This window comes from Myotis davidii, unplaced genomic scaffold (genome assembly GCF_000327345.1).
Source record: "Myotis davidii unplaced genomic scaffold, ASM32734v1 scaffold580, whole genome shotgun sequence".
Lineage (NCBI taxonomy): Eukaryota > Metazoa > Chordata > Mammalia > Chiroptera > Vespertilionidae > Myotis > Myotis davidii.
Genome location: NW_006293313.1, coordinates 2,699,140 through 2,724,374, shown reverse-complemented (window position 1 = coordinate 2,724,374; position 25,235 = coordinate 2,699,140). Strand labels below are relative to the sequence as shown.

At 39.6% G+C, this 25,235-nt stretch overlaps 1 protein-coding gene across 1 annotated transcript in view; it reads right to left on the bottom strand.

Annotated features, from left to right (window-relative positions):
• Nucleotides 1-25,235, bottom strand: part of RABGAP1L (RAB GTPase activating protein 1-like) — a 391,910-nt gene that overhangs the window by 93,758 nt on the left and 272,917 nt on the right. The window contains 1 exon segment of the mRNA XM_015566064.1: nucleotides 3,023-3,151. Coding sequence (XP_015421550.1) covers nucleotides 3,023-3,151 — 129 coding nt within the window.

The window sequence follows — 25,235 nt, the reverse complement described above, 5'->3', positions numbered from 1 at the left end:
GCTGAAATGGAAGAAAGGCCCATTCTTTTGAGTCTAACCCTGTACCTCCTCAGAAGCCTGTCTCTGTTATCTTCCACTTTTTTAATCGAATCTTCAACTTTTCTTTTTCTATTGGCCTTTCCTTCCTATTTGAAGATGGAGTGCTCTGGTCGTTAGATATCAGCCCTCATCATTCTCTAAGCGAAAGTCACATTGGCCTACTCCTAGTTTCTTAAACATCCCTCCCGCCCTTTCACCTCACAGGGTTTACATATATTGTTCCTTCCATCAGGAATGCTTTGTAATCTCAGTTTAGGAAAGTGTTCCCTAAGTCACTGAGTCAAAGACAGGTCCCTTTGCTCTTTGCTCTCATGTATTCTTATATCTCTTTTGAGCATTTATCTCACTTTGTAACTGTACATTTATTAAGGTGACTATCTAATTGTCATTTTCTGCACAACAGTATAAACTCCATGAGTTCAGAGAGCATATCTGCTTTTGTTCAATCTTGTATTCCCTGGGTTTAGCACAGTGCCTGGCATATATTAAGTGCTCAATGAAGAAATTGATTCATTGAGCTTTTTTTTAACTTTTAAAGACTCATCCTTCTTATCCTCCAAAAATCCATCTCAAGCTCATGTCTACTTATCTTGCCTCTTGTACTCTATTTTGCTGGCTGTCTCTACCATCCCCCATGTTCTCCCCATAAGAACCTTCTTAGAAGAGTTGTTTCATTCTCCTTTTTCCATTTACTCACCCTCCACATAGTCCTTGAATCACTGGCTTTTATAATTCATCATCCACTGAAACCGTTCTCAATAAGGCCATTAAGGACATCTTTATCATGAACTATTGCACAATGACCACTTTCCACTCCTTGGTACCTTATTTGACCTCTAAGCACTTTTCAATATCTTCCTAAGTGAAAGCAGATACAATTCCCCATAGTGTTCACAGTTCATACTCTTCTGGGTTTCTTCCTGCCTTCTCACTCTTACTGGCTTCTACTCCTCAGCTCATCTTTTATGCACCTACCCCCAACCCTTCTCTGGGTTCCTCTATGAGAATTCATCCATGGTTTCAATACTGATGACATATAAATGTCTACTTTTAGCTCAGATCTCACTTCAATATCCACCTGCCTACATGATATTTCTAAGTACTTGGATATGAATTTGTGGATAGACACCACAAACTTAACATGTCTAACACAACTCATTATCTTTCATCCTTGTAATTTGTTCTCCTTTGTTTATTCCCTTTTGCGGTGTGATTACTATACCAAGTTGACTAAGAATCCTGAATGTCATCAATGTCTGTTGATTCTCTCTTTGGAATATCTCTGGAATCTGCCTACATTTCTCCAGCCCATAACAAATGCTCTGGTCATTTTTCACTTGGATTACTGTAATTGTCTCTGAATTGGTCTGTCACCAATACAGAATCTTATCACTTTCAATCCATTCTCCACAAAGCAGCCAGAATGTCCTTACTCAAACAAAAATCTCATTACTTCTGTCTCCTACTTAAAACCTCTCAAGGCTTCCCACTGCCCCTAGGATAAAATCCAAATTGCTTACCATGGCCTATCTGGCTCTGCCCAACTGTCTGGTTGCTGCTTACTTCTCCAGTCTTCTATTTACTCCCCTCATTCCCTATTCTCCAGTCACGACCTCTAGCTTAGGTCTTGGACCGCTCCATCTGTTCTTACCTCTGGGCCTCTGCATATTCTTTGCAGGGAATATCCTACCCCTTGCCTCTACACACAACGTAAGTCCTGCCAATCCTTGAGATTTCACCTTAACTCTTACTTCCTCTGAGAAGTCCCCTTGCACACAACAGGCACTCAATAAATTACCTTTCTTTCCTAATTCCTGTGTTTTAGTTTACAAATTCTTTTCTGTATTTTAATTCTTTTCAAAGTTAGTATTTGTATACAGTTGTATTTTCTTAGTGTCCTCATTACATTTCTTAACAAAATTAATCACTTCCTCTAACTTCCTCTCCTACCACTCTCATTTTCATTCACTTCACTCCAGCTACACTGGCCTTTTTGCTGTTCCTCACACCCACCAGGCAGGAGCTAACCTCAGGGCCTTTGAACTAACTGCTGGAATGGTCCTTCCCTAGACATCTCCATGATTGACCCACCTCCTTCACCTTCTCAGTGAGGTCTACTCTAACTAAAACAACAGTAATTTTCTCCTTCTTCCCTGATCCCACCTTGCTTATTTCCCCCTACTTTTTATTTCTTTATAGCTATTTAGCAGTTTCTAACATATTAAATATATTCTTTATTTATTATGTTGTTCACTCTCTATTTCCTTATGCAAGAATTTTAGGTCCATAAGACCTGGAATCTTTGCCTGTTTGTTCAGAAAAGAAATGTATATTAATATCATGCTTAGGTAAGAAAATTCCCTAGTATAGTCCCAAGATACAAAAATTAACATCAGTAAATTGGTGCCAAATTAAAAAACAAAGTGATCTCTCACCTTGATACTAAAACTTTCTAGATAGATTTCTATTTCAAATTATTTTATATAATGTGTTTCGTTTTGTCAGACATATGATAAGGAGCAATCTATCCACAGTATTTGGCAAGTGTGGGATGTGAATGGACAGATGAAGACTCGAAGCTTTCCAAGTCCTTTAGAGAAAGGAAAGCACTGCCTAAGTAGGCTTTTCTTGCTTTGTCCTAAATAATCTTAAAACAGATGGTAAAAGCTAAATACTAGGTCTTCTGCCATGGAAACCACTATCACAGCAGCCCATTCTAGAGTCTTACCTATAAAATAAATGTTTGTCTCCCTGTTGCTACCATCTGAACCTGCCAATTTTCACTCTAAATCCTACTAGAAGGTATGGCTACTATATACTTATCAGCCTGACAAAAAAAGTCTGGGAGAGACTAGTTGACACACACATCACCTTAAACATAGTCAATATCCAGCAACATCCACCAGGACTGGGTTTACATAATTTTCCATGCTATTATGCATTCACATTCCACCTTTATGACATGTAAATTTGTGTATCTTACCTTGATATTACAAGCCTGCTCCATCAATCTTCTTGCATTTTCCTCTGCCCTGTATCTCTTTGGAAGCTGAACTCTGAAGAACTTTAAAGCCCCTTCAAAATCAGCCTGCAGAAGATCTTCCTTTGAGGTCTGCAAAATAATCACCCAGATCATCATGACATTTTAGCCTGCATTCATGACACACATGTTGAAAAAAGAATTTCTATTTTCTGGAATGCACTTTTTATAGCTAATATCTAGGTTAGTTCTAAAATATTTTAGAAAGAGATTTCTAATCTCTTGATTCAAAGTTGAAATAAGTCACCATAAATCCTAGAAGCAATATAAGAATTAATTAACAGGCTAACATATTTAATTTATATTGCCTGAAGATTTCAATGGTGGATCGTGGCAATGCTAACCAAGTTACAGCTGTGAGAGAAAAATAAATGCCAGGAAAAAAAAATTGAAACTTGGGACTAATCTGTGACTTTACAGGAATTTTACAGATATTACTACAAAGCTTGCTGAAGACACAGACAATGCAATCAGAGCCCATCCGAGTTATATAATAAACACCTTATTGGAGGATGGCTTTTCAGCAGCTCATGATGGAAATAAGAAATTGATCAAATACCTTAAAGAATGCTATGGTTACCAGAGAGAAGGGGAATAGGAGAGTACAAAAGTGTAAAGGGGACCAAATATATGGTGGTGAAAGATTATTCGACTTTGGGTAGTGGGCACACAATTCAACAGATCATGTGTCATAGAAATGTACATTTAAAAACAATAATAATCTCATTAACCAATGTCATCCCAATACATTTAACTTAAAAAATAAAATTAAAAAAAAGAATGCTATGAAAAGTAAATGAAGTAAGCCACTTAACTACTGAACTTCTTATGAAAACTACTGTTTGCAAAATTTACTTCCTTAAAAAATAACAACCACTTAGAAATAAGCACATGTATGCATAGAAAAAAGACTAAAAGAAAATGAAATAAAATTTTTCTCTGGATAGCATCATGCTTGGGTATTTTTTTAAAATATATTTTGTTGTATTTTCTGCAGGAAAAAGTTTGTAATAAGAAAAAGTTTGTAATAAAAAGTTTGTAATAAAATATAATATTTTAATAAACAATTATAAGTGATTTATGGAAAATACCTGATACAAATTATAGATTCAGGCAGACTCAGTAACATAGAAGTAAGCCAAAAAGAAATTAGATGTTTTAAGAGTCAGTACTTAATTATGTAAGACTTCAGTAATAACATGAGAAAGAAAAAACACAAATAAAAACACGGAGGCTAGAAATCATAGAACTAAGCACTAGTTCAAAATATTACTTTATTTCAATTCAGAAGTACAATAAATTAACTATTAAGACTGCACTGAAAGAGTATAAGGAAGTCAGAGAAATTCCTGCTCATAATAAGGTCTGAGTTGCTGTCCTCACCTCTGGGGTCCAGGCCATTGTTATTTCTCAGGTGAGCCACCACAGTAACTTCCTAACTGGCCTCCCTGTTTCTACTCTTGCTCCCAACAACCTACTCTCCTTATAGCAGCCTCATGATACCCCTTCAGGTCATGTCACTCTTCCATTTAAAGCCCTCCAAGGGTTCCTAGTGTGCTCAGAATAAAAACCCAAATTTTTAGCATTTCCCACAGAACCCTTCATAATCTGCCCCCATTCCCCTCCATCCTCATCATGAACCACATCCCTCTCAGGCACACTGGGTTTCTTTCTGGTTTCTATACACACCAGGTTCATCCATAACTGAAGGCTACTGCCCTAGCTGTCCTCTCTGCCCAGAACATTCTTCTCCCAGCTCTTCATAACACTCACCTTTTGTTTTCCAAATTTTCTGTCATAAAATGATGATAGGAAATGTGTTTACTAACTATATCTTCCAAGGTAACACTACTTCTTTCATTTGAATAGATTATATAAAAAGATTACCTGGACAGTTAAAAACACTTAAACAATTCCAACTTCTATTTCCTTCCAAGTCGGTAGAAAGAAACAGCCAGAGCTCATAGGTAAGTGGGATGTTAATATATCATCCTTCCCACTCTCCTAGTAAAATAAATTAAGCAAATTGCTAGGCACATGGTAGACACCACATTCATGTATTCCATGGATTCATAAAGGCTCCACTTTAAGCCAACCCAGTATTTTTTAATCGAAATTTATAAAATTCAGATTAGAAAGTGGATTTAGGATTTATTTTGATATAAAATTGATTTTTATATTGGGGCAGCATCAGAAGTCTACATAGCAATCGCTCTATCTGGGACTCTAACTTCTTTTAAGAGTTATAATCTCTTTCTAATGAGCCATCCGTTATCCCCTGCTCTTTAATTCCCTGCTTAGAAGTAATGTTTTTTAAAAAGTCCACAAATTTAAAAAATGCCAACTAGCATGTAATTAGATTGCATAAGAAATTTGATCAAAATTAAACCTTGACATGGCTACTGAAGAGACTGTTAAGCATTTGCCTATATTCATCCACCCTCCTTGGTCTGAGAGTCATTTGGATTCATGTGCACAGTGCTTGGAGTATCATATGGAAAGTACAGCCAACACTGATATTAATATGTCATGATCTGACAATGACTTTCCATGTCATATAACAGCCAAAGGTGGAAACATCTAAAGGGGAAAGATTTTGAACATAAGTAGAGTAAACGTTTTTCCTCTTTCTCCAAATTTCACACACAAGAGTGTGGACTCTGGCTATGTGCCTCTGCTGATACCATTTTGAGTGTGTTCTTCCCACTGAAAAATTCAATGCAAGAGCTTCACATTTTAAAGTGATTTTTTAAAGGAGGCAGGGTGAGTGGAAAGGAAGAATTCTGACGTTTCAGTGTCAGCTCTCAGTGCTTCTATCCCAAATCTCTAACTGTTCCTGGATGGCAAATCTTTCTTTAAGGGCCTCTGATAAGCATCAAATTCTAGGTTAGATTATCTTAGGGAATTATTTGAAAAAACATCTAGGCATGATTTTCTCTCTCACCTTTGCTGTTTTCACCACAAATTGGCTTTTTCTTCCTTTAGTTATATAGAGTGTCTAACAAGATTTCTATACGGTTGAGCAATATTTTTGGAGGTCTGAGACATTTGGAAGCACAGGCTTTAAAAGACGGAACCATTACTTAGCTGGCATCAAAGACACCTATGTCTCTTGTTTTGGTGTTTTAATTTCAACAAAGAAATATTTATTTGGTGAGTCTACCTACAGAATATATGCCTTTTGGTAATATCTATAATAATAAAAGCATAATATGCTAATTAGACCAGATGTCCTTTGGGAGTCCTTCCAGACGACCTTCTGGACAAAGCTGGGGCTGCAAGAGAAGCCTGGGTCCCAGGTGCCTGCTTGTGGCCAGAGGGAAGCCTGGGTCCATGGTGCCTGCCAGCAGCCGGAGGGAAGCCAGTGCCTGCAGCGGGGAAAGGAAGGCCTATTCTTGCACAAATTTCATGCATCGGGTCTCTAGTCTACAATAAGGTCCATGCGCCTGATTTGACTAGAATTACCTTTGACAAACAATGATGTGCTTGGTGTCCCAGCAGGTTGAGGTCCCTTGTGAACCAGGGAGCAATAACTAAGGCTCAAAGTCCAAATCTACAACACTGTCTAGGTTAATCTCCTTTATTTGAACAACTTCATTAAGAAGTTAAGGTGTCTTGCACACAAAAAACTATTGGGATCTGTAAAGCAAAATTAGGTATTTGTATATATTTAACTCACTCACATTCATGTTTAAAACATGACTAAAGACCTAAACTCCAGTGCCGGCCCTCTTGACTGGTACTAGAAAGATGACAATATTGCATGTGGCAGGATTCCTCGTAGGCCGATCCTGGGCAGATCAGCCATCGATCCCACATCATTAGCCAGTCCAATCAGAGAGGTCTGAACAACTGTACTTCCCCCAGTACACGTGCTAAAATTTGAGCAGTAACTCATTGGCTAGCTGATCCCAATTCACAGCCATATTGCTAATGAACGGGCATGTGATTTCCCAATATGTAGAGTATCTCATTCTGTGAATAATCTTATAAGTGCAACACTGCATAACATCAGAGATTTCCAAATGGCCTCTGGACAACTCAGCATATACTTCTCATATGTAATGTATGTGACACTACGACCTAGACTCTGAATTTTAGAGCCTAAAACAACCCAAGGGATGTACTTCCCCAGACAGGCAACCAGGCTGACTGCACAGTTGCAACATACAGATATGTGTGACCTCCCTAAGACCTGGAGCTGGGAACCTAACTCCCTGTGGATTTTATCATTAATAGTGTGTTTTAAACTAGAAGCTGTTTAAATTAATCTCTAATGAAGATTTGAGTATGAGGGACATTCTTAGTTATCAGTTTATGTCTTCCTTTAAAACACTGAAAATGTAAATGCCAAAAAGAGGCAGCCCCAGATTACAGAGAGTTACCAGTTCAAGCCCTGGTGACACAAAGTTGCGTGGTCTTTAAGAATATGGAACTGTATTCAGCCAAAACAGATTCCTCAGAGATGCAGAGAATTTGTAGAATATATATTTTAGTACTTCTTAGTGTCAAAGCCCCCTGAAATACCACACTTTTTATTTCACTTAAAATTTTTATTTCCCTTAAAAAGAACAAACACCTTTCTAATAGAATCATGAACCTTCAGTTTTCTCCTGTGTTAAGAAAAAAGGTGATTCAGGAAAACAAAATCCAAATGAGCACTGATGACCTCACCTGGGCATTAAAACACATACTGAGTTCTTTTTCTTTCATTTTTAAATGTCAAAGGAATGATATTTCTCAAAAATACAGCCCTCCTCCCTATAATTGTGTGCTAGTCATTGCATCTATCTTCATCTTGGAATGACAAACAGACTCTCTTCAGGGTGAGAAATCCCTTATAGACGTGGTTGCCTAACATGTCTGTTATGATTATGCAGGAGATTATATTTGTATGCAAATAAATATGTGAAGACTGAATTAATAATGGTAAAGGTAAGTATAAACAAAGATGAGCTATACTAGAGGGAAATATGTGAGAGAAAAGAGTTAAATTCAGGCGATCAATATTGTACTGCTTAAAAGACGCAAATGTGAGAGAACCATAATGAGGAACAAGCAGAATGGTATTAAACTCCATTATATAAAACAGACAAAGCTAAATTAGTCTTGTTCAAATACCAAATAATAGTTTAGGACTACTGCAGCCCAATTATATTATAGAACAGTTGCTAGGTGTAGTTCTCAAGCCACTAAAAAGAAACCTTGCGCCAGTGATTGTGGGTATTAATTTTAACCCTTGGTAGGAAGTGAGGATAGGTGATTTTTCTCTTGTTTAGGAAAAAAAAAAAAAAAAGCAAGCCAGACTTCCCCGATCCACTCACAGACTCAACAGTTTTAAGCTCTTTCATAGATACACAGTTTGAACATTCCGGGAGAGAAATGTACAATTTCCCACTCAAAGATTTTTATGGGGTAAAATTCCCTAATCCCCCCCCCACCCTCAAAAGAATCAAATTGGCAATCAGATGGGGAGGTTAGAAAGCAAACCACACACAGTCTAAATAAGTAGCAATAACGTCTGTTATACAATTTAACCCTTTGGAGACATAGGCAGAGGATGCCTACACCAACCTCTTGAGTATTCTGCTTTACTGCTGAGCCGAGCCAGCCAGAAAACTATTTAGGCTGCCACAGAGATAATGCCACTACTGTGCCCTGGGCTCTGGAAAAGAACTGTCTCCTTTAGCCAATTAAGGAGTGGACCAGGCTGGGTAGAGCCCCTGGCTGCAGCCACTCGGCACTTCCTTCTCGGTTGAGTGAGAAAGGAGGAGGAAAAAAGACTGCAAGCTCCTCCAGGACACAAGGAATCCTCACGGAGGGTGGTAGATTCCCCCCAAATGAAGTTCAATGAAAAACAGTCTCACCGCCAGGAGCCGAGGCACAAACAGGCGATGCCCCATCCCCAGAAGTTCCAGCACGCGACACGCATACTCATTCACCAGCTTGGTCCTCTCGTCGTGCATGTCCTGGGACTTTTTGACAGGAGGTGTGAGCTTAGCAGCTGGGGCTGGGCAGGGCACCCCTTGTTCCATGAGCAGTAAGTAGGTATCCAGAATGAGCAAGCTGGAGCTCTCATCCACAATTTTAGGAGGTGTAGTGGGAGGGGAGCCTGGCTTTGGTCTCCCCAAGAGCAAGCACAATCCAGTCCGTTCTGGGAATTGTCAGCTAATGTCTCCACAAGAAAAACATTTTGGCTAAATTAGCCACGGTGCAAGAGCCCCGAAGAAGATCAGAAAATGAAATCAACTACTGATGTCAATGCAGAAAGGCAAAAGCAATGGAATGCAAGAAAATGGCCAAGAATGATGTAGGAGAGTTCAGATACATGTGTCAAAATGTACAAGCTGCTTAGAAGGGTCTAGTGTGTGTGTGTGTGTGTGTGTGTGTGTGTGTGTGTGTGTGTGTGAGAGAGAGAGAGAGACTGCCTGTGTGTTGTGTGTGTGTGTGTGTGTGTGTCTGTGTGTGAGCAGACAGCAGCAGCAGGAGCCAGGAAGCCAGAGCAGTTGTGAAGCTGCAAGGAGAAAAAGGATGAGCTCATTGCAATCCTTGATTCGTGACAAGCAGCACTGCTGCTGCTGCTGCTGCTGCTGCCGCCGCCGCCGCCGCCACTGCCTCTCGCTGTGAATCAGTAATGAAGGGGTAGGCAGGCAGGGAGGGAAGAGGAGGTAGGTGAATGAGCATGCAGAGCGCGTCTCGGGGGAGAATGCTGTAATAAGAAGCCAATGGCGATCGTTGGACAGATGCGCTTCCCCTCCCTGTCCACCTTCAATCAGTGCTGTCTGACAGCTTATGCTGCTGAATCCTAAACCCACAGACAGATGAACTAGCTTCTCCTAACGTGATGGTCACAGAAAAATCAGACAGCCTGCCAGCTAAGATGCTGACCTTTATTTACTCTTGTTTTCTAATGACAAAAACAGGTAAAAGTCTGATTTTATACTGTGTATTCAAAGTGGGAAGCTCCAATCCTTGTTAGATTACTGAACTCTCCCCTGAAAAGAGGTTTAGAGCAAAATGATCGAGTGTGGACAGAAGAGCAAGGATCTAGCATCCAAGAAATGACACACCCTCCACTTGACGTGTCTGTGCAATAATAATGACTCTGCAATGCTAGGATGTGCAGCAGTATTTCGGCATTATGGGAAGGCTAGCCACATTAGAAGGAATTTTTTTTACAAATACACAATGTGATAAAACATAAAAACCTACAATATAATAATAAGAGTATACATTTAAAGAACTACTGATGTTGAGATTCTCAAAGCAAAAATAACTTTCTTAAGCCACAGACCTTGACACTCAGTTAATAATCCAAAACACTGTTTTGATAGACTCTGGTCAAATTAATCTTTCACTAGACATAATATAACTGGGAACTGCCCCTAGTTTAAAAAGTTTACAATCTCAGAATTAAAGTGTTATATTAATTTACTTGCTATAAATAATCAGTGTAGCCAGATGAAGGCGAAAAGGATCACCTTTAGGGACAGTTTCTTAACTTCAGCCCAACAACGAACCAATATGGATTCAGAGCGCTGGGGCAGCAGTTCCGTAGCGGGTGTCAGCGGAGCTGTGCGGGCACAAAGGGAGCGGCAGGGCTGAGAGAAGAGCAACTTCCTCCTGAGCCTTACTTCCTACTCTAACAAATACGGGCTCTAGATCTCTTCAGGTAGCAAAACACAAACACATTTATCAGCATATCCCTGTAATCTTGGTTAGAAAAGTAGATTAATTATGGAATTGGGTTAAAGGAAAATATTGCCTTCCTTAACAGAATATTGTTTGGTTTCCTTTTCTAAAACCTCAGAAAAACCTAAGTTTGTTTCGTTAAGCATTTAAAAATATTAATTAACAAAATATTTTAAATAAGATATCTATATGTGGCGGTCAAGCCTTTATTTCTTCCCAAAACAATTTCTTTAAAAACCATACAAAGGGAAGATTTTAGTGTAAAATGATCAAAAGCATGAGAATATTATATACAGAGCCATGACAGCAGAATCCTAAGTAATGTGACGTTGTTAGACCCTAGAAAACATGTTTATCCTACTAATGAAAGAAAGGACTGAGACAGCAGAAAGTGAAGTGCTCATGGTCATAAAACTTGTCTGAGGCAGAGCCAGGCAGCCAAGATCCCAGAGCCCAGCTACACAGAGAGGAACCCGGAGTCCCCTGCACTGTAACCTGCTATATTTCAATGAAGGGAGCCATTTTTAAAAAAACTATCTTATTAGGAAGACTGTGCTCCATCACTTCACTCCACATGGGATTGGTCTGGAGCCTGTGCCTGCCATCTGGTAAGAAAGAGTCGAAGGTTCATACATTTGAGTAGGGAGGGGGCTCCCAAAAGCCTGCCTGGAGGACAGTCACTGCTAAACACACACTGTGTAACGGAGCACAGGTGCCTTCTCAGTGCTTAACTGAGAAGCACCTCTTCTTCAATTAAACGGCCACAAAGGCCACATCCTTGGCAGCTCAGCCAACTGTCTACAGAAGAGCAGCTTCTCCAAGCCCTGTCTGAGGTGCAGGCTGCACAATGGAATGCTATCCCACTTCATCCGACCCTTTCCCTGGGCAGCGTGCGCAGGGCTCCTCTTTGTTTCCGAGCTTACGCAGAAGGCATGCATAAATGTTAGAGCACCTATTCTTTCTTTAATTTTCATTGATTAGGTTGAAATTACAACAGATAGATTCTAAACTATTCCTTGATCTTCTCAAGCTAAATCAGCATTTTACTTTTTATTTTTATGTGTGTGTATTGTCATTGCTGTTAAAAATAATGAGGTGCTGCGTTCATCTTGATAAGTTGTGAATTGCCTCTACTTTCTTCCTCTGGTCCGTCTCTAGTTCTCTGTGAAATGTGCTATCTCTGGCATCTCTGTGTCACATGGAATGATAGGTGAAGTTTAACAGCTGTTTCTGTGAAAAGTAATATGTTCAGTGGAGTTATATGGGTCAGCCCATGAATTAGTGAGTGAATTTGTTTCCACAAAATGAATATGTCAAGATGGGGACACTGTCTTTTTGTGAACAGACAAGTCCATGTTCTGAAATAAGATGGTAAGACATTTGCCCAGCCCATGTGGCTCAATGGCTGAGCCTCAACGTATGACCCAGGAGGTCAGGGTTCAATTCCCATCTTGGGCGCATGCCTGGGTTGCCGGCTCGATCCCCAGTGTGGGGCGTGCAGGAGGCAGTTGATCAATGATTCTCTCTCATCATTGATGTTCCTATCTCTCTCTCCATCTTTCTACCTTTCTAAAATCAATAAAAAAATATACATATTTTTTAAAAAGACACTGTACAGCCATACTATTTCCTCCTCTGTGGAATGTGGATTGTAAAAAGGCGAGTGCAGAAGCATGGAGACCAGTCAGGACGTTATTTCAGTAGGATAAGCAGGAAATGATGGTAGCTTAGACCAAGGTGGTGACAGGAAAGATGGAAAAAGAGGGCAAATTCAAGATACTTTTGTAGATACGGCTTACAGGAGGTGTAGATAAATTGAGTTTGGAAGGCTGAGGGAAGTGAGAAACCAAGGATCGTGGAGAGATGGTGCAAACTGGTTTTGAAAAACGAGCAAATCATTTATTTTGGCGATAATTTTACTATAATACATAATAATAATGAAATATGATCATACCTGGAAGTGGATGGTGTAATGTCTGACACACCAAAGGAACACATGAGGGTTTAGCATAGTTCGTGGGCCTTATAAACACTGAATAAATGATAACTATTATTATTAATACTTTTAGTCACTTAAATATTTAGCAAAAATCTGTGATGTATAAGTTGCTTTGTTAAGCCCTGCTTGGAAAACATGAGTATGCACTAGGTAAAGGAGCCCACCAGGCAGGGAAGACTGTATGCACTTGTCCACGTGTTGCTGTCGGCCTGCAGGACAGCCCGCGGCAATACCGAGGTACATAAGTGCTGAACTCGTAAGGGAGGTGCAGAGGGAGCTGATCCTCACCAGTGAATGTAGAGGAAGAATCACCCGCATTCTCACTTTTTTGCTACTTCTGAAATTTTATTGAATCCATTTGAAACCTGAGTATTTATCTCTTTCCAATTAGAAAATATCAGGGCAAGGCTCATAGGGAGAGGAGAGAGAGCTTTATTAACAAGTTGGTAAAGAAAATATAAATAAAATAAGATTCTTGTCTCAGCTTCTTCTACTCATTTATTTAATTTAAATTTAAAATGTTATTATTTTACAGGGCCTTTTTAATATTTCTTTTCTTTAGCAACCGGAAGTCAACTAAAGTAACCTCTTAACATTTAAAGATTTAATATTTATTCCTTCAGCTCTCCCAGAGAGACCCCACAAGGTCACAACATAGCAACTTGTGGGTTTGCTGAGGAATGAATTAGTACTCACTTCCATGTGGCAGGTAGTGAGTAAGCCAAGCTTGTAATCTTTGTCTTTGTTATTATATGTTCTGATGGCAAAGTGGATATTTTCTCTCAATTTTATAAATAAAATGAGTTAAAAATCATAGTGATCTTAAAAATTAGGAAATTCAAGAGCACCTTGGAATATATCCTTCATGAATGTCGAGTTGTTTTTCCCCCTCTGAGCCTATGTCTATACACATTGAAGAAACAGACCACACTCCAACTAAATTGGTCTACCTGGTTACCTGCAGTAGTGCCGTGACTAATACCAAATGTAATGCTTCTTAAAGGCTACAATTAATCTATGACCATTGGAAAGACTGGCCACAGGAAAAATGCAGAACCCATTTTAGACATGCAAGTAGCTGTGTCATTGTGGTTTTTGCTAAAGAAGAGAGAGGCTTCTATATTTAAAAGCAAAGATATGATAATATTGTTTTTTAAAATGTCCTGCAAGCTTTGGATAATATGTGCTATATAACCATCAATTACTTTAGGAAGGAAAAAAAATTAACACCAACAACCAGAAACAGCCCTCAGTCCTAGTGGGATATGGAGGAATAAATAAACACAGGGACAAAGAGCAAAAGGGGAAATATTTGCCTCTCTATGTACATACCACAAGCCAAGAGTTGTGCTTGCTGCTGGGTGGAATACAACACTAGCATGTGATGGGGCCTCTGCTCTCAAAGGTATTAGACTTTATGGAGAAACATGATGCATGATCGGGACAATTGACCATATGTAATAATGTTTCCAATAGGTACATTTGAGGCCAGATTATGATGAAAATGGAATGCCAGATAGGGAAATATAATGAAGTTAGTTCTTTAAAAAGATTAATCTGGTAGCAGAGGAGAGGGACAGGGAGTTTAAGAGAGGAAGAGACTGAAGGTAGACAAGTCATAAAACTCTTCAGTAAGTCAAATGTGAGAAAATGAGAGCCTAGACCTAGACCATGTGGTTGCCATGGAAACAGAGCTATGGTGAACCTGAGAAGCATCATGAAGGAGAAAACAGCTCTTTGCTATCTTTGTGCAACTTTCCAAGAACCTGTGGCTTATTATGTCCTCCTTTATATAACTAATTGGTACAAAACTGCCAGAGATAATATCCCTTATCATGTCAGGGAAGGTCACATCATAGAGGAAACAGAACACCCCCTATATATGAACACCCCTATACATGAACACCCCCTATATATGAACAACCCCTATATATGAACACAGTGGCTCTCTCAGAGTTGCTGACTTGAAGTACAAAGTTTGGTTATAAGATCAACTAGAGGCCCAGTACACAAAATTTGTGTACTCAGGGGGGCGTCCCTCAGCCCAGCCTGTGCCCTCTCGCAGTCCAGGAGCCCTCAGGGGATGTCTGACTGCCACAGAGGCAGGAGAGTGCTCCCACCACTACCACTGCGCTCACCAGCCATGAGCCTGGTTTCTGGCTAAGCAGCGCTCCCTCTGTGGGATTTGGCTGAAACCAGCTCTTTGACATTCCCTGAAGGGGTCCTGGATTGCGAGAGGGCACAGGCCAGGTCAAGGGACCCCACCGGTGCACAATCGGGATGAGGGAGAGATGGGGGAAGTTGGCCAGCCAGGGAGGGACCGTGGGAGAGCTCCAGGGCGTGTCTAGCCCATCTCTTTCAGTCCTGATCAGCGGACCCCAGCAGCAAGCTAACCTACCAGTCAGAGCGTCTGCCCCCTGGTGGTCAGTGCATGTCATAGCGAGCAGTTGAGCACCCTTAGCATTCATTAGCATATTACACTTTGATTGGTTGAACAGTCGACTGGTCGACTGGACACTTAGCATATTATGCTTTTATTATATAGGATTGGTTTGATTACTTTCTCAGAAAGTCTATTAATAGACTTCAAACCACAATACATTAAGCTGAACCAAGCTGACCCAAGCAGAAGCTGATCTGGTAGCCCTACTCGACTGTCTAGGGATACCCTGGCTTAAGAGGATGAGAAAGAGAAAAGTGGAGAGTAGCAATAATCCTTAGTGCACATCGTCCCGTACATCTAACTATCCCCAAGCCCCCCTGACGGCACCTGAGAAATGCTGCTCAGTGGCCCCTCCCTTGCACCCCTGTTGTTGCAGCCTTGGTTAAAGAAGCCTTCATTATTTCTCTTCTGGGCTATTCTCCTAACAGTCTCCATATTCATTACCAGTCTTCACATTTCAGTCTCTCTCTCTATCTCCAAAACTGTCCTCCTAAACACACCAGACCTAACTGTGTAACTGTTTGAAGGTACCCTCTGGCTGACAAGTTCAAAGGTTAGCACACAACCGTAACCATAAGACACACTTCAACAATTTGGACCTCACATACTTTTCCAACTACACTGTCCCCTTGACACCTCCTAGCAGCATTCTCTCGGCGCTTCCCAAACATGCTGTGTTTTGTGATGCCTCTGCTCCTCACATATGCTGTTCTCATCACCCAAAATATCATTCCTTGTCTTTTTCTTGCTAATCTTTCAAGATGCAAATGTCATTATCTCTTTCAGGCCATCCCTGCCAATATCTCCCTCCTCTGCATCCTGTGCCTGTTCATGACTATGACGCAACAATTCTACGGCAAATACCTGTATCCTTGTCTGTCTCCTCCAACTCTCTGTGAACCCCTCATATGAACTACAACATACTCATCTTTGCACCTTCACTACCAACAGTTCCTGGTCACTATGGTCACAGATCATTTAAATAAATATTGAGTAAATTAATAAATGACTTATGTTCAAATGAAGAAGTGAGTTACACGTAGAATTAAAGTATGGGCTTAATTATTACATGTTTTACTGATTTTTTAGGGAGAGAGGGAGAGGGGTAGAGAGATAGAAACATCAATGAGAGAGAAACATCATCAGTGGCTGCCTCCTGCACACACACAGACCCCTCCCCCCCTACTGGGAATTGAATCCACAACCCAGGCATGTGCTCTGACTGGGAATCGAACCTTGACCTCCTGGTTCATGGGTCAACTCTCAACCACTGAGTCACACCAGCCAGGCAAGGCTTAATGTTTTTTAAAGGCATGCATTAAACTAGGGCTGCGGTTCTCAACCTATGGGTCGCGACCCCTTTGGGGGTCGAACGACCCTTTCACAGGGGTCACCTAAGACCATCAGAAAACACATATATAATTACATATTGTTTTGTGATTAATCACTATGCTTTAATTATGTTCAATTTGTAACAATGAAAATATAGCCTGCATATCAGATATTTACATTACGATTCATAACAGTAGCAAAATTAACGTTATGAAGTAGCAACAAAAAATAGTTTATGGTTGGGGTCACCACAACATGAGGAACTGTATTAAAGGGTCGCGGCATTAGGAAGGTTGAGAACCACTGAACTAAGGGATGGTAAGTGTGTTTCTCTTTTATTTACCATCTAAATTAGTAAGAAAAAAATCAAAATGAAAGCAAGTACAACATTTATGGCTTTCTAAAAGAAGAGAGGGAAAATACTGACACATAATAAAAGTGTCAAAACCAAGAGAAAATAAATGAAACTCAATGTTATTCAGCACTATGCTCACTATCAGGTGGCAGTTGCTTCAGAAATAAGTATATCTGACTTGGGGAGTGCCAGCTAGTTCCCTGGTGGTGGGTCAATGGACAGACCCAAGGACTTTCCACAAAGAGAAGTCCAGAAGTTATTGTTTTAGTTTGAGTTGTAATGTGAAAAATATACTGGGAAGGTGGGTGCTGAATAAAACAACATTCCCTATCTTACATGGAAATAAAGTACATGTTCATGGAAATAGTAATGTGCCTATAAATAGTGAGTATTGTAAATTCAAATCATTAAAGTTCTCAAACAAAGATTTCTAAACAATGCCAATATACACCTGAACTAATATTAACATAAAATACAGCTTTAAGAAAACATCTGATTGACAAGTTTATTTGCCCAAGAGGGCAGATGCTCAGAATCTATAATAATAAAAGTGTAAGTGCTAATTAGACTGGACATCCTTCCAGACGATCTTCCGGATGAAGCTGGGGCTGCAAGGGCTGAGGCAAGCCGCCGCAGATGCGAGGGCCGAGTCCCTTGCATGAATTTTGTGCATCAGGCCTCTAGTTTACTATAATAGGATTAAAGCCAAACTCAAGAAAATGATATGGAAATCACTGTGGTAAGTAAAGACACTTCCGTATGTCTCCTCTACAAGCTATTACATTTAGAGAAGATAAAAACTACAAGTAAATGGGTAAGATGTTTGAAATGGGATTAGCCAGGCTAGATAAACAAATTAACTAAAGAATTAAGTTCCAATTTCCATTTGTTTTACATTTATATATACAGTTGACCCTTGAACAACATGGGTTTGAACTGAACATGTCCAGTTACGTGTGGATTTTTTCAATAAATTTGTAAATGTATTTTCTCTCCCTTATGATTTTCTTTTTTAAAAAAATATTTTTATTGATTTCAGAGAGGGAGGGAGAGGGAGCGAGAGATAGGAAGGAACATCAATGATGAGAGAGAATTTATTGGGTGCCTCCTGCACTGCTCCCACTGGGGTTCGATCCTGCAACCCAGGCATGTGCCCTGACCAGGCATCGAACCGTGACCTCCTGATTCATAGGTTGATGCTCAATCACTGGCCGGGCCCTTATGATTGTCTTAATAACATTTTATTTTCTCCAGCTTACTTTATTGTAAAAATATTGTATATAATACATATAACATACAAAATATGTGTTAATCTACTGTTTATGTTATCAGTAAGGCTTCCAGTCAACAATAGGCTATTAGTAGTTAAATTTTGGGGGAGTCAAAACTTACATGCAGATTTTCAACAGTTTTTTAAGCTGGACTTGAAAAAATGTGTAGATTTTTAGAAAGGCTGAAAGACAATTCCCAGACAGAAAGCAGCCAGTACAAGGCATGTGTGCAGCAGGCACTCATTTCAGGCAGAAAGAATCAAGAACCATCCTTGAAAGGAGAACACAGGGGCTAGGAAGGCTCTGTGCAAACAGAGAAAGAGGACGTGATGTGTGATATAAAGATGCTTTCGGGACACAGTGCTAGTGCTATATTCTGATCGGAGAATGAAAAGGCGGATAAAGTGTAATAATCAAGGACATGATGTAGACATGCAGATCACTGTCTTTGTAAATGGAACCCCCTGAAGGTGTACTGTACATAAGATGACTTATCCACATAAAAACAATGATAGCAAAAAATAAATATCAAAGACCTCTGAGGATTTTCCATAGGGTGGCTAAAGATACAAAATTGGAATTTGAGCTAGGACAAAATTTAGAATTATTTTCTTAGGAATGTGAATTTATGCAATGTAAAAATGCAGAAGGCCCACCCAACCAGCGTGGCTCAGTGGTTGAGCGTTGACCTATGAATGAGGAGGTCACGGTTCAATTCCCGACCAGGGCACATGCCAACGTTTCTGGCTCAATCCCCAGGAGGGGGAGTGCAAGAGGCAGCTAATCAATGATTCTCTCTCATCATTGATATGTCTTTCTCTCTCTCCCTCTCTCTTTCTCTCTGAAATCAATAACAGATATATTTCAAAATTCAATTTTGGCCCTATTTTATATCTTACAGTTTTTTTTACTTAACTTTTGAAAATATAGAATAAAGTTATAATTACTATATTAATGGCATTGCTAATTATGACATCCGGCCTATTTTGATTGGTTGGTGTGTTTTTCCCCTTCACTGTAGATTAATATCTGCTTTGACCACATAGATGAAGATGATTCTAAGACATTATAAGCAATGTTTCACAACCTTACTTTTTTTGTCTTAACTAGTGAAGTTACTGGCAGCTCGCAGGCAGAAGTCAGGAATACTACTAAACACCCTGTACTGCACAGGACAGTCACCTACAACAAAGATTTAGCTGGCCCCAAATATCAATAGCAGCCCTGAGTTAGGAAAACCCTGCTGAAGCAACTTGGGTTCCTGAAACATCTCATGATGCTGAGCTTCATATAGGCCTGGAGCACAGGCCTATCCTCTAATACAGAAATTGGTACCCATATTGCTGCCAACACTAAAATTTGAAATAAGTTTCTTGGCTTTGTGGTTGAGTGAAAGAGAGGCAAGAAAACAAATATTGCAGACTGGAAAATTGGTGATCCCTTTTATGCTATCACGATGTTGGTAAAACTGTTACCCGTGATAACCTCAAAAGTAGACCATGTATGTATCTGTGATACCTGTCGCTCTAGAGAAAGCGGCTGGAAAGTGGTCTATAATCTAAACTGATCAGGTATAATGATTTGAGGCCGGGGGGTTGAAAAATCTAGCTTATCTCCCAAAAAGAAGGATAAATAGCTTCTACATTTTTTTCACAAGTTATCTCTAAAACATCTCAGCCAAAATAGACAGTCAGCCAAGAGGCAAAGATCAAAATAAGAGTGTCACCTTCCCACCCAAGCTGTGGCTGGCCATAGGATAACCACTGTTAAAATGGGGGATGCCATAGCTGGCTTGGCTCAACAAATAGAGTGTCAGCCTGCGGAATGAAAGGTCCCAGGTTTGATTCCAGTCAAGGGCACATACTTGGGTTGCGGGCTCGATCCCCAGTGGGGGCATGCAGGAAGCAGCCAATCAACGATTCTCTTTCATCATTGATGTTTCTATCTATCTCTCCCTCTCCCTTCCTCTCTGAAATCAATAAAAAATACATTAAAAAATAAAATGGGGGATGAAGAGAAGGGGCCACTGAAAACAGACAAACATATAGAACAAGAAGACTTAAGGATTATGTTTAGAAGCAATCTTTGGATTTGTTTGCTTACAATGAATTAACTAGAAGCAAAAAACTAAAAGCCTACAAAAATATGGAGGGAATTAATTCACACCCCCTCCCCCCAAATCAAAAGGCTTGCCTAAAAAAATAACTTATATTTAGTTTGAGCACTGAAACAACTCTCAGGCTTTCAACTCTCCACAAATAGGAAGTAGCTTTGAAAACCATACAGCTTCCAAGGAGGGTGTACACTCTAGCTCTAACTTTAGATACCACCAGGAAGGACAATGGGTAACAGTGTAGCTTCTAGAGCTTAGAACCAAACGGCAGCCAGGTGGGCTAACCAAAAATCCTCTCTACTGCTAGAGCAGGAGTCTTGTAAATTCCCATGGACCACTGATGATGGGGTGTTTCCCATTCTTTCCTTTTCCAAATGAGGGCTTTTATTCCAGTTATACATTTCCCTACCACTTCTGTACATTGGATGTGTGATGAGCAGATACCTTGTCACTGGACTCTGAGGAACCATCTCAGACCCGAGACACAGGACTGTGCATCATTTAGAGAACCTTAACTTTGAGCAGATGAGGTAATTGAATGAGGCCTTTGAACGTTTCCCTTGGAAAGGATGAAGTGTTTATGTGCCAGAATAAAGGTCATCACAGATACTGAAAGGCCAGAAGGGCCAATTATAATGACTGCTAATTGTTCCCTAAAAAATTGTCCCCTTATTCCATAGACATAATAATTTTAACTAGTTCCCTTACAGGTAAGTGTGACCATGGGCAACATTTTTGTCAATAGAATGTGAAAAAAAAGTAATGTACTCAATTTCCTCATGTTTAAAAGGAAATTGCTTGCTTTCTACTTTTGCTTAAAATTTCCCTCTTCCTCTGACTTAGAACTTGATGTGGCATTGGTCTCGTTTTAACCATGCACATGAGGAAAACATACTAGGAGATGGTGAAGCAAAAACACATGGAACCGAAGTCCCTCAGTGATCCATGGAGCTGAGCTGCCTGCCTTTGGGGCCAGCTCTCCTTTTTGTGGACTGGCATGTGTAAGAGAAATAAACTATCTGATTTAAACCACTTTGTTTTTATGGTTTCTCTTTCATGAGCTACTTCTCTTTTTAAATAGCAGCTTAGTCTATACCCTACTTAATCAAGGTTATAAATATTACAAATAAAACATTTTATTCTAAATTCATTTGGCTTTGCCCAAACCAAATAGCCTTAGTCACAGGAAAGAAACAGAGAGAAAAAAAGAGTAAGGCTATGAAGTTTGGGGTTATTGTATTTCCAGTAAAAGGAGCATATTCCAACCTTTTCTCAACCTGCATAAACCAAGTATCAAATAAATTTTAATATGTTTCAGTTGAATATCCTCTGACTGGTTATACTATTGTGATAATATCAATCAATTCCCACAGTGAGTCATCAACCCTGTGAGCACTTTAATGAACAAAATTAGTCTATTTCATGCTGAAAAGCAAAACTGGCAAGTCTTGCAGATAAAAAGGGTCATAAAAACTTACTGGGCAGTGACATCCTCTGACAAAAATCTCCTGATAACATCGCCCTATGCTCAGCTCACACAAAGTGATTGGACAGAGTGAAATAAAGTTTGAATAGGGCATTAAACAGGATTCAGGGATGACTTCATACATCTTACAGGCTGTGAAAGAAGAAATGGATAAGCAGAACTCGTGATCATTCTTGATTGTGAGCTTGTTTTCATTAACCTAAATTCAATTATTTTTATATAACAATGGCTCCAGAGTTGCTCTGGCTCTGCTTCTGTTCTATTCAACCAGTGACATTTTGAAATTGGGACAACTATCTTTACATGTGAAGTTTGTGGGGTTCAGAACACACTATCCCAAAACATGGTACCTGGGCATATTGAATGTTTTAAGCTGAAGAAGAAAATGATAGAAGTAGGAAAGTTTCTCTGATCTTCTTCTGTCCTTCTCCCCTGAAGCAGGTCATCAGACCCTCATGTGAGAGGTGCCCTCCCTATACTTGAAGGAAAAAACATCCTTATCTCCAAGACAGGGGACTGTGGAGAAGAACATAAACAAACAAGCCTTGCAAAGTTTCCCCCAGTTTATTATATTTAGCTCATCTCCCCTTTGTCCTATCATATTTCTGTAAAACTATTTACTTTTCATCCAACCTAACATCAAAACATTCAGTTTAATCAGTGATTCAGGTCTTTGCTTCCTTTTGAAGGCTCCCATGTCATGTAAAGTATGTTATTTAAATTTGTCTGCATTTCTCTTGTTAATTAATCTGTCTTTGTCATCTGAATTATAGATCTAACCAGGAAACCTAAAAGAGTTCCAGAAAACTTTTCCTCCCCTACACAGTCCTCCAAAAACTTGGATAAAAAACTTCCTTTTCATTCATAGTACGTTGGCAACATGAATTTGTGAAATTAAAGCTGATTTGACTACAATTTAAGTGTGAAAAAACGGGTTTTTGAGTGAGAACTACTGGAACTGAGTATAAAGTGGGAATAATCATCTCTTTTTCACAGGTGACTGTAAGGTTTAAAACACACACACACACACACACACACACACACACACACACACTAGTTTAGTGGTTAAGGACATGGGTTCTAGAGCAAGACAGACCCAGTTCTGTGTCTGGTGTATCACTGACACTGAATGACTGTAGACAAGTTACTTAAATTCTAAAGCCTTAGTTTCCTCATTTGTAAAATGAGTATCTTGACTCAGCCTACCTTTATAGGATTACTGTTAAATTCAAGGTCATACAATATGCTAATTAAAATAAACAGTTACTGGTAGGAGCTGGAAGCAGGGGGTAATGGGGAGTAATTGCTTCATGGGCTCAGAGTTACAATTAGGGAAGATGAAAAAGCTCTAGAGAAGGATGTTAGTGATGACTGCACAACAATGTGAATGCACTTTATGTCACTGAACTATATGCTTAGAAATGGTTAAAATGGCCATCATAATAAAAACAAAAGGGAAAAAACAACTAATGGTCATGAAGATTACTTTAAAAGTGCTTAGCAAAGCACTAGGCATATTTTAAGTGCTAAAAAATGGATAGTTCTGCTACTATTAATTTGATTTATTAACTATTCTTGAAATGCATTTAAGAGCTCAACACAGATGGTAAATGCTATGCAATTACCTAATTAGTGATTTTAGCTGTCAGATTTTTACATGGATCCAACATAGTACTTGAGCATCTGGAAACACCTAGTAAGAATAATGGTAGTACAGCAGTGTGTGCACTATACACACAGACACACACACACACACACACCCGTCACAACAACATTTCACTAATTTAGAACAAACTGGTTGTTCACAAACAAGGATGGTGCTTAAGGGCCTTTTAAATGGAGTTGAGAATAGTTTACTGGTATTATTTTTAACTATAATGGACTGAATATTCTTTTGCTCCTAATATTATTATGTTACTCTGCAAATTCTTTAGGAGACAAAGATAAACTTTAGCCAAGCATTTAAATAATCAATATGCTAATTACAGGATGATTCTTATCTATCCATTAAAAGACTGAGACGGTTGTATGTAGCATATACAGAGTGTATCTGGGTGTGTGTGTATGCATACATAATACATACACATACACACATCTAGCATAGACTGACAGCAAGACAAAAATTAAGAGCCTTGGAAACCATATGTTCCTGACTCCTTATTATATAAATAAAGAAATTAGGTGTTAGAAAGGTTAGGTGACCTGATTAAAATCCCACAGTAAACTGGTGGCAGATATGTAATTAAAGCCCTCTGAACCTCACCCAGGAATCACCCTCAAATGCACCAGAGCAAAGCACCTGCTTTGGCCACTCTTCTTGTGCCTCCTCTTCATGGGGCTCACTCTGCCTAAAAGGCCTTCCTCAAAGTTTAGTTGTCACCCTTAGACATTCTTTCTTGGTTCTCCCTGAATAAACTTGCACTTTTTCTAGTATTGATCTTTAATCCATAAAAGGCATTATTTCATGGAACTTTAAATGTCCACATTTGTGTTTAGCATTTACAAGATTGCATACTAAAACTACACCCATCATCAAACTGAAGCTACACTAGAGAAAAGTTAAAACAAACTAAACGTTCAAATTACGCTGGAAGGGGAAACCAATACAAAGGAATTCCAATGCCATAGAGCCGGAAGTGCTGGATTAGTAGCTTCTATTTTCAAAGGAGTGGTGTTTTGCTGCCACCAACAGGACAACAGGCATTCCGTCATGGAAGTTACAAAACTAACAATTGGTAAACTCATTGCAAATTCAGAAGACTGTAAGAACCCTTAAACTCAACAATAAAAAGTATGAGGTAACCCAATTAAAAAATTGGGCAAAATATCTGAATAGATATTTCTTAAAAAAAAGAAGAAGAAGAAGATATACAAACAGTCAATGAACTCATGAAAGGATGCTCAATGTCATTAGCCATCAGTGAAATGCAAATTCAACCACAAAGAGATTCTGCTTGCCGCCCACTGGAGTGGCTATAATCAAAAAGGTGATAATAAGGGTTAGCAAGGGTACAGAGAAGTCAGAACCCTCATTGTTTTAGTTGCCTCTTATTTATCCTGTTGGTACAGGAAGGATTCTTGCCCTAGGATTGTGGAGATAGTCGATTATTATGACTTGACTAAGAGAGTGCAGTGAGAGGGAGGGAAGTGGGGAGATGAGAAGAGGCTAAACTTGGCCAGACCGTGAAAACCTTGTGGGTTCCATTATAAACTGTGAAGTTACCCAAGAGCAGTGGGAGGCCATTGAAGGGTTTTAAGTCAGGGAGTCAGTTACTTCTCTGACCCTCCTCCCCTCGTCCTTCTCAGAGCACAAAGCCTCGGCAGGGCTTTCCACCAACCTGGAATGCTCCTGTGCACATCAGCATCGCTCCCTCCCTCACTGCCTCAAGCCTTTGCCCAAGCCCCTCCACCCCTGCCCCCTACTTGGAGGAACCAGACTCCCTATTTAACATGGCAACCGACCAC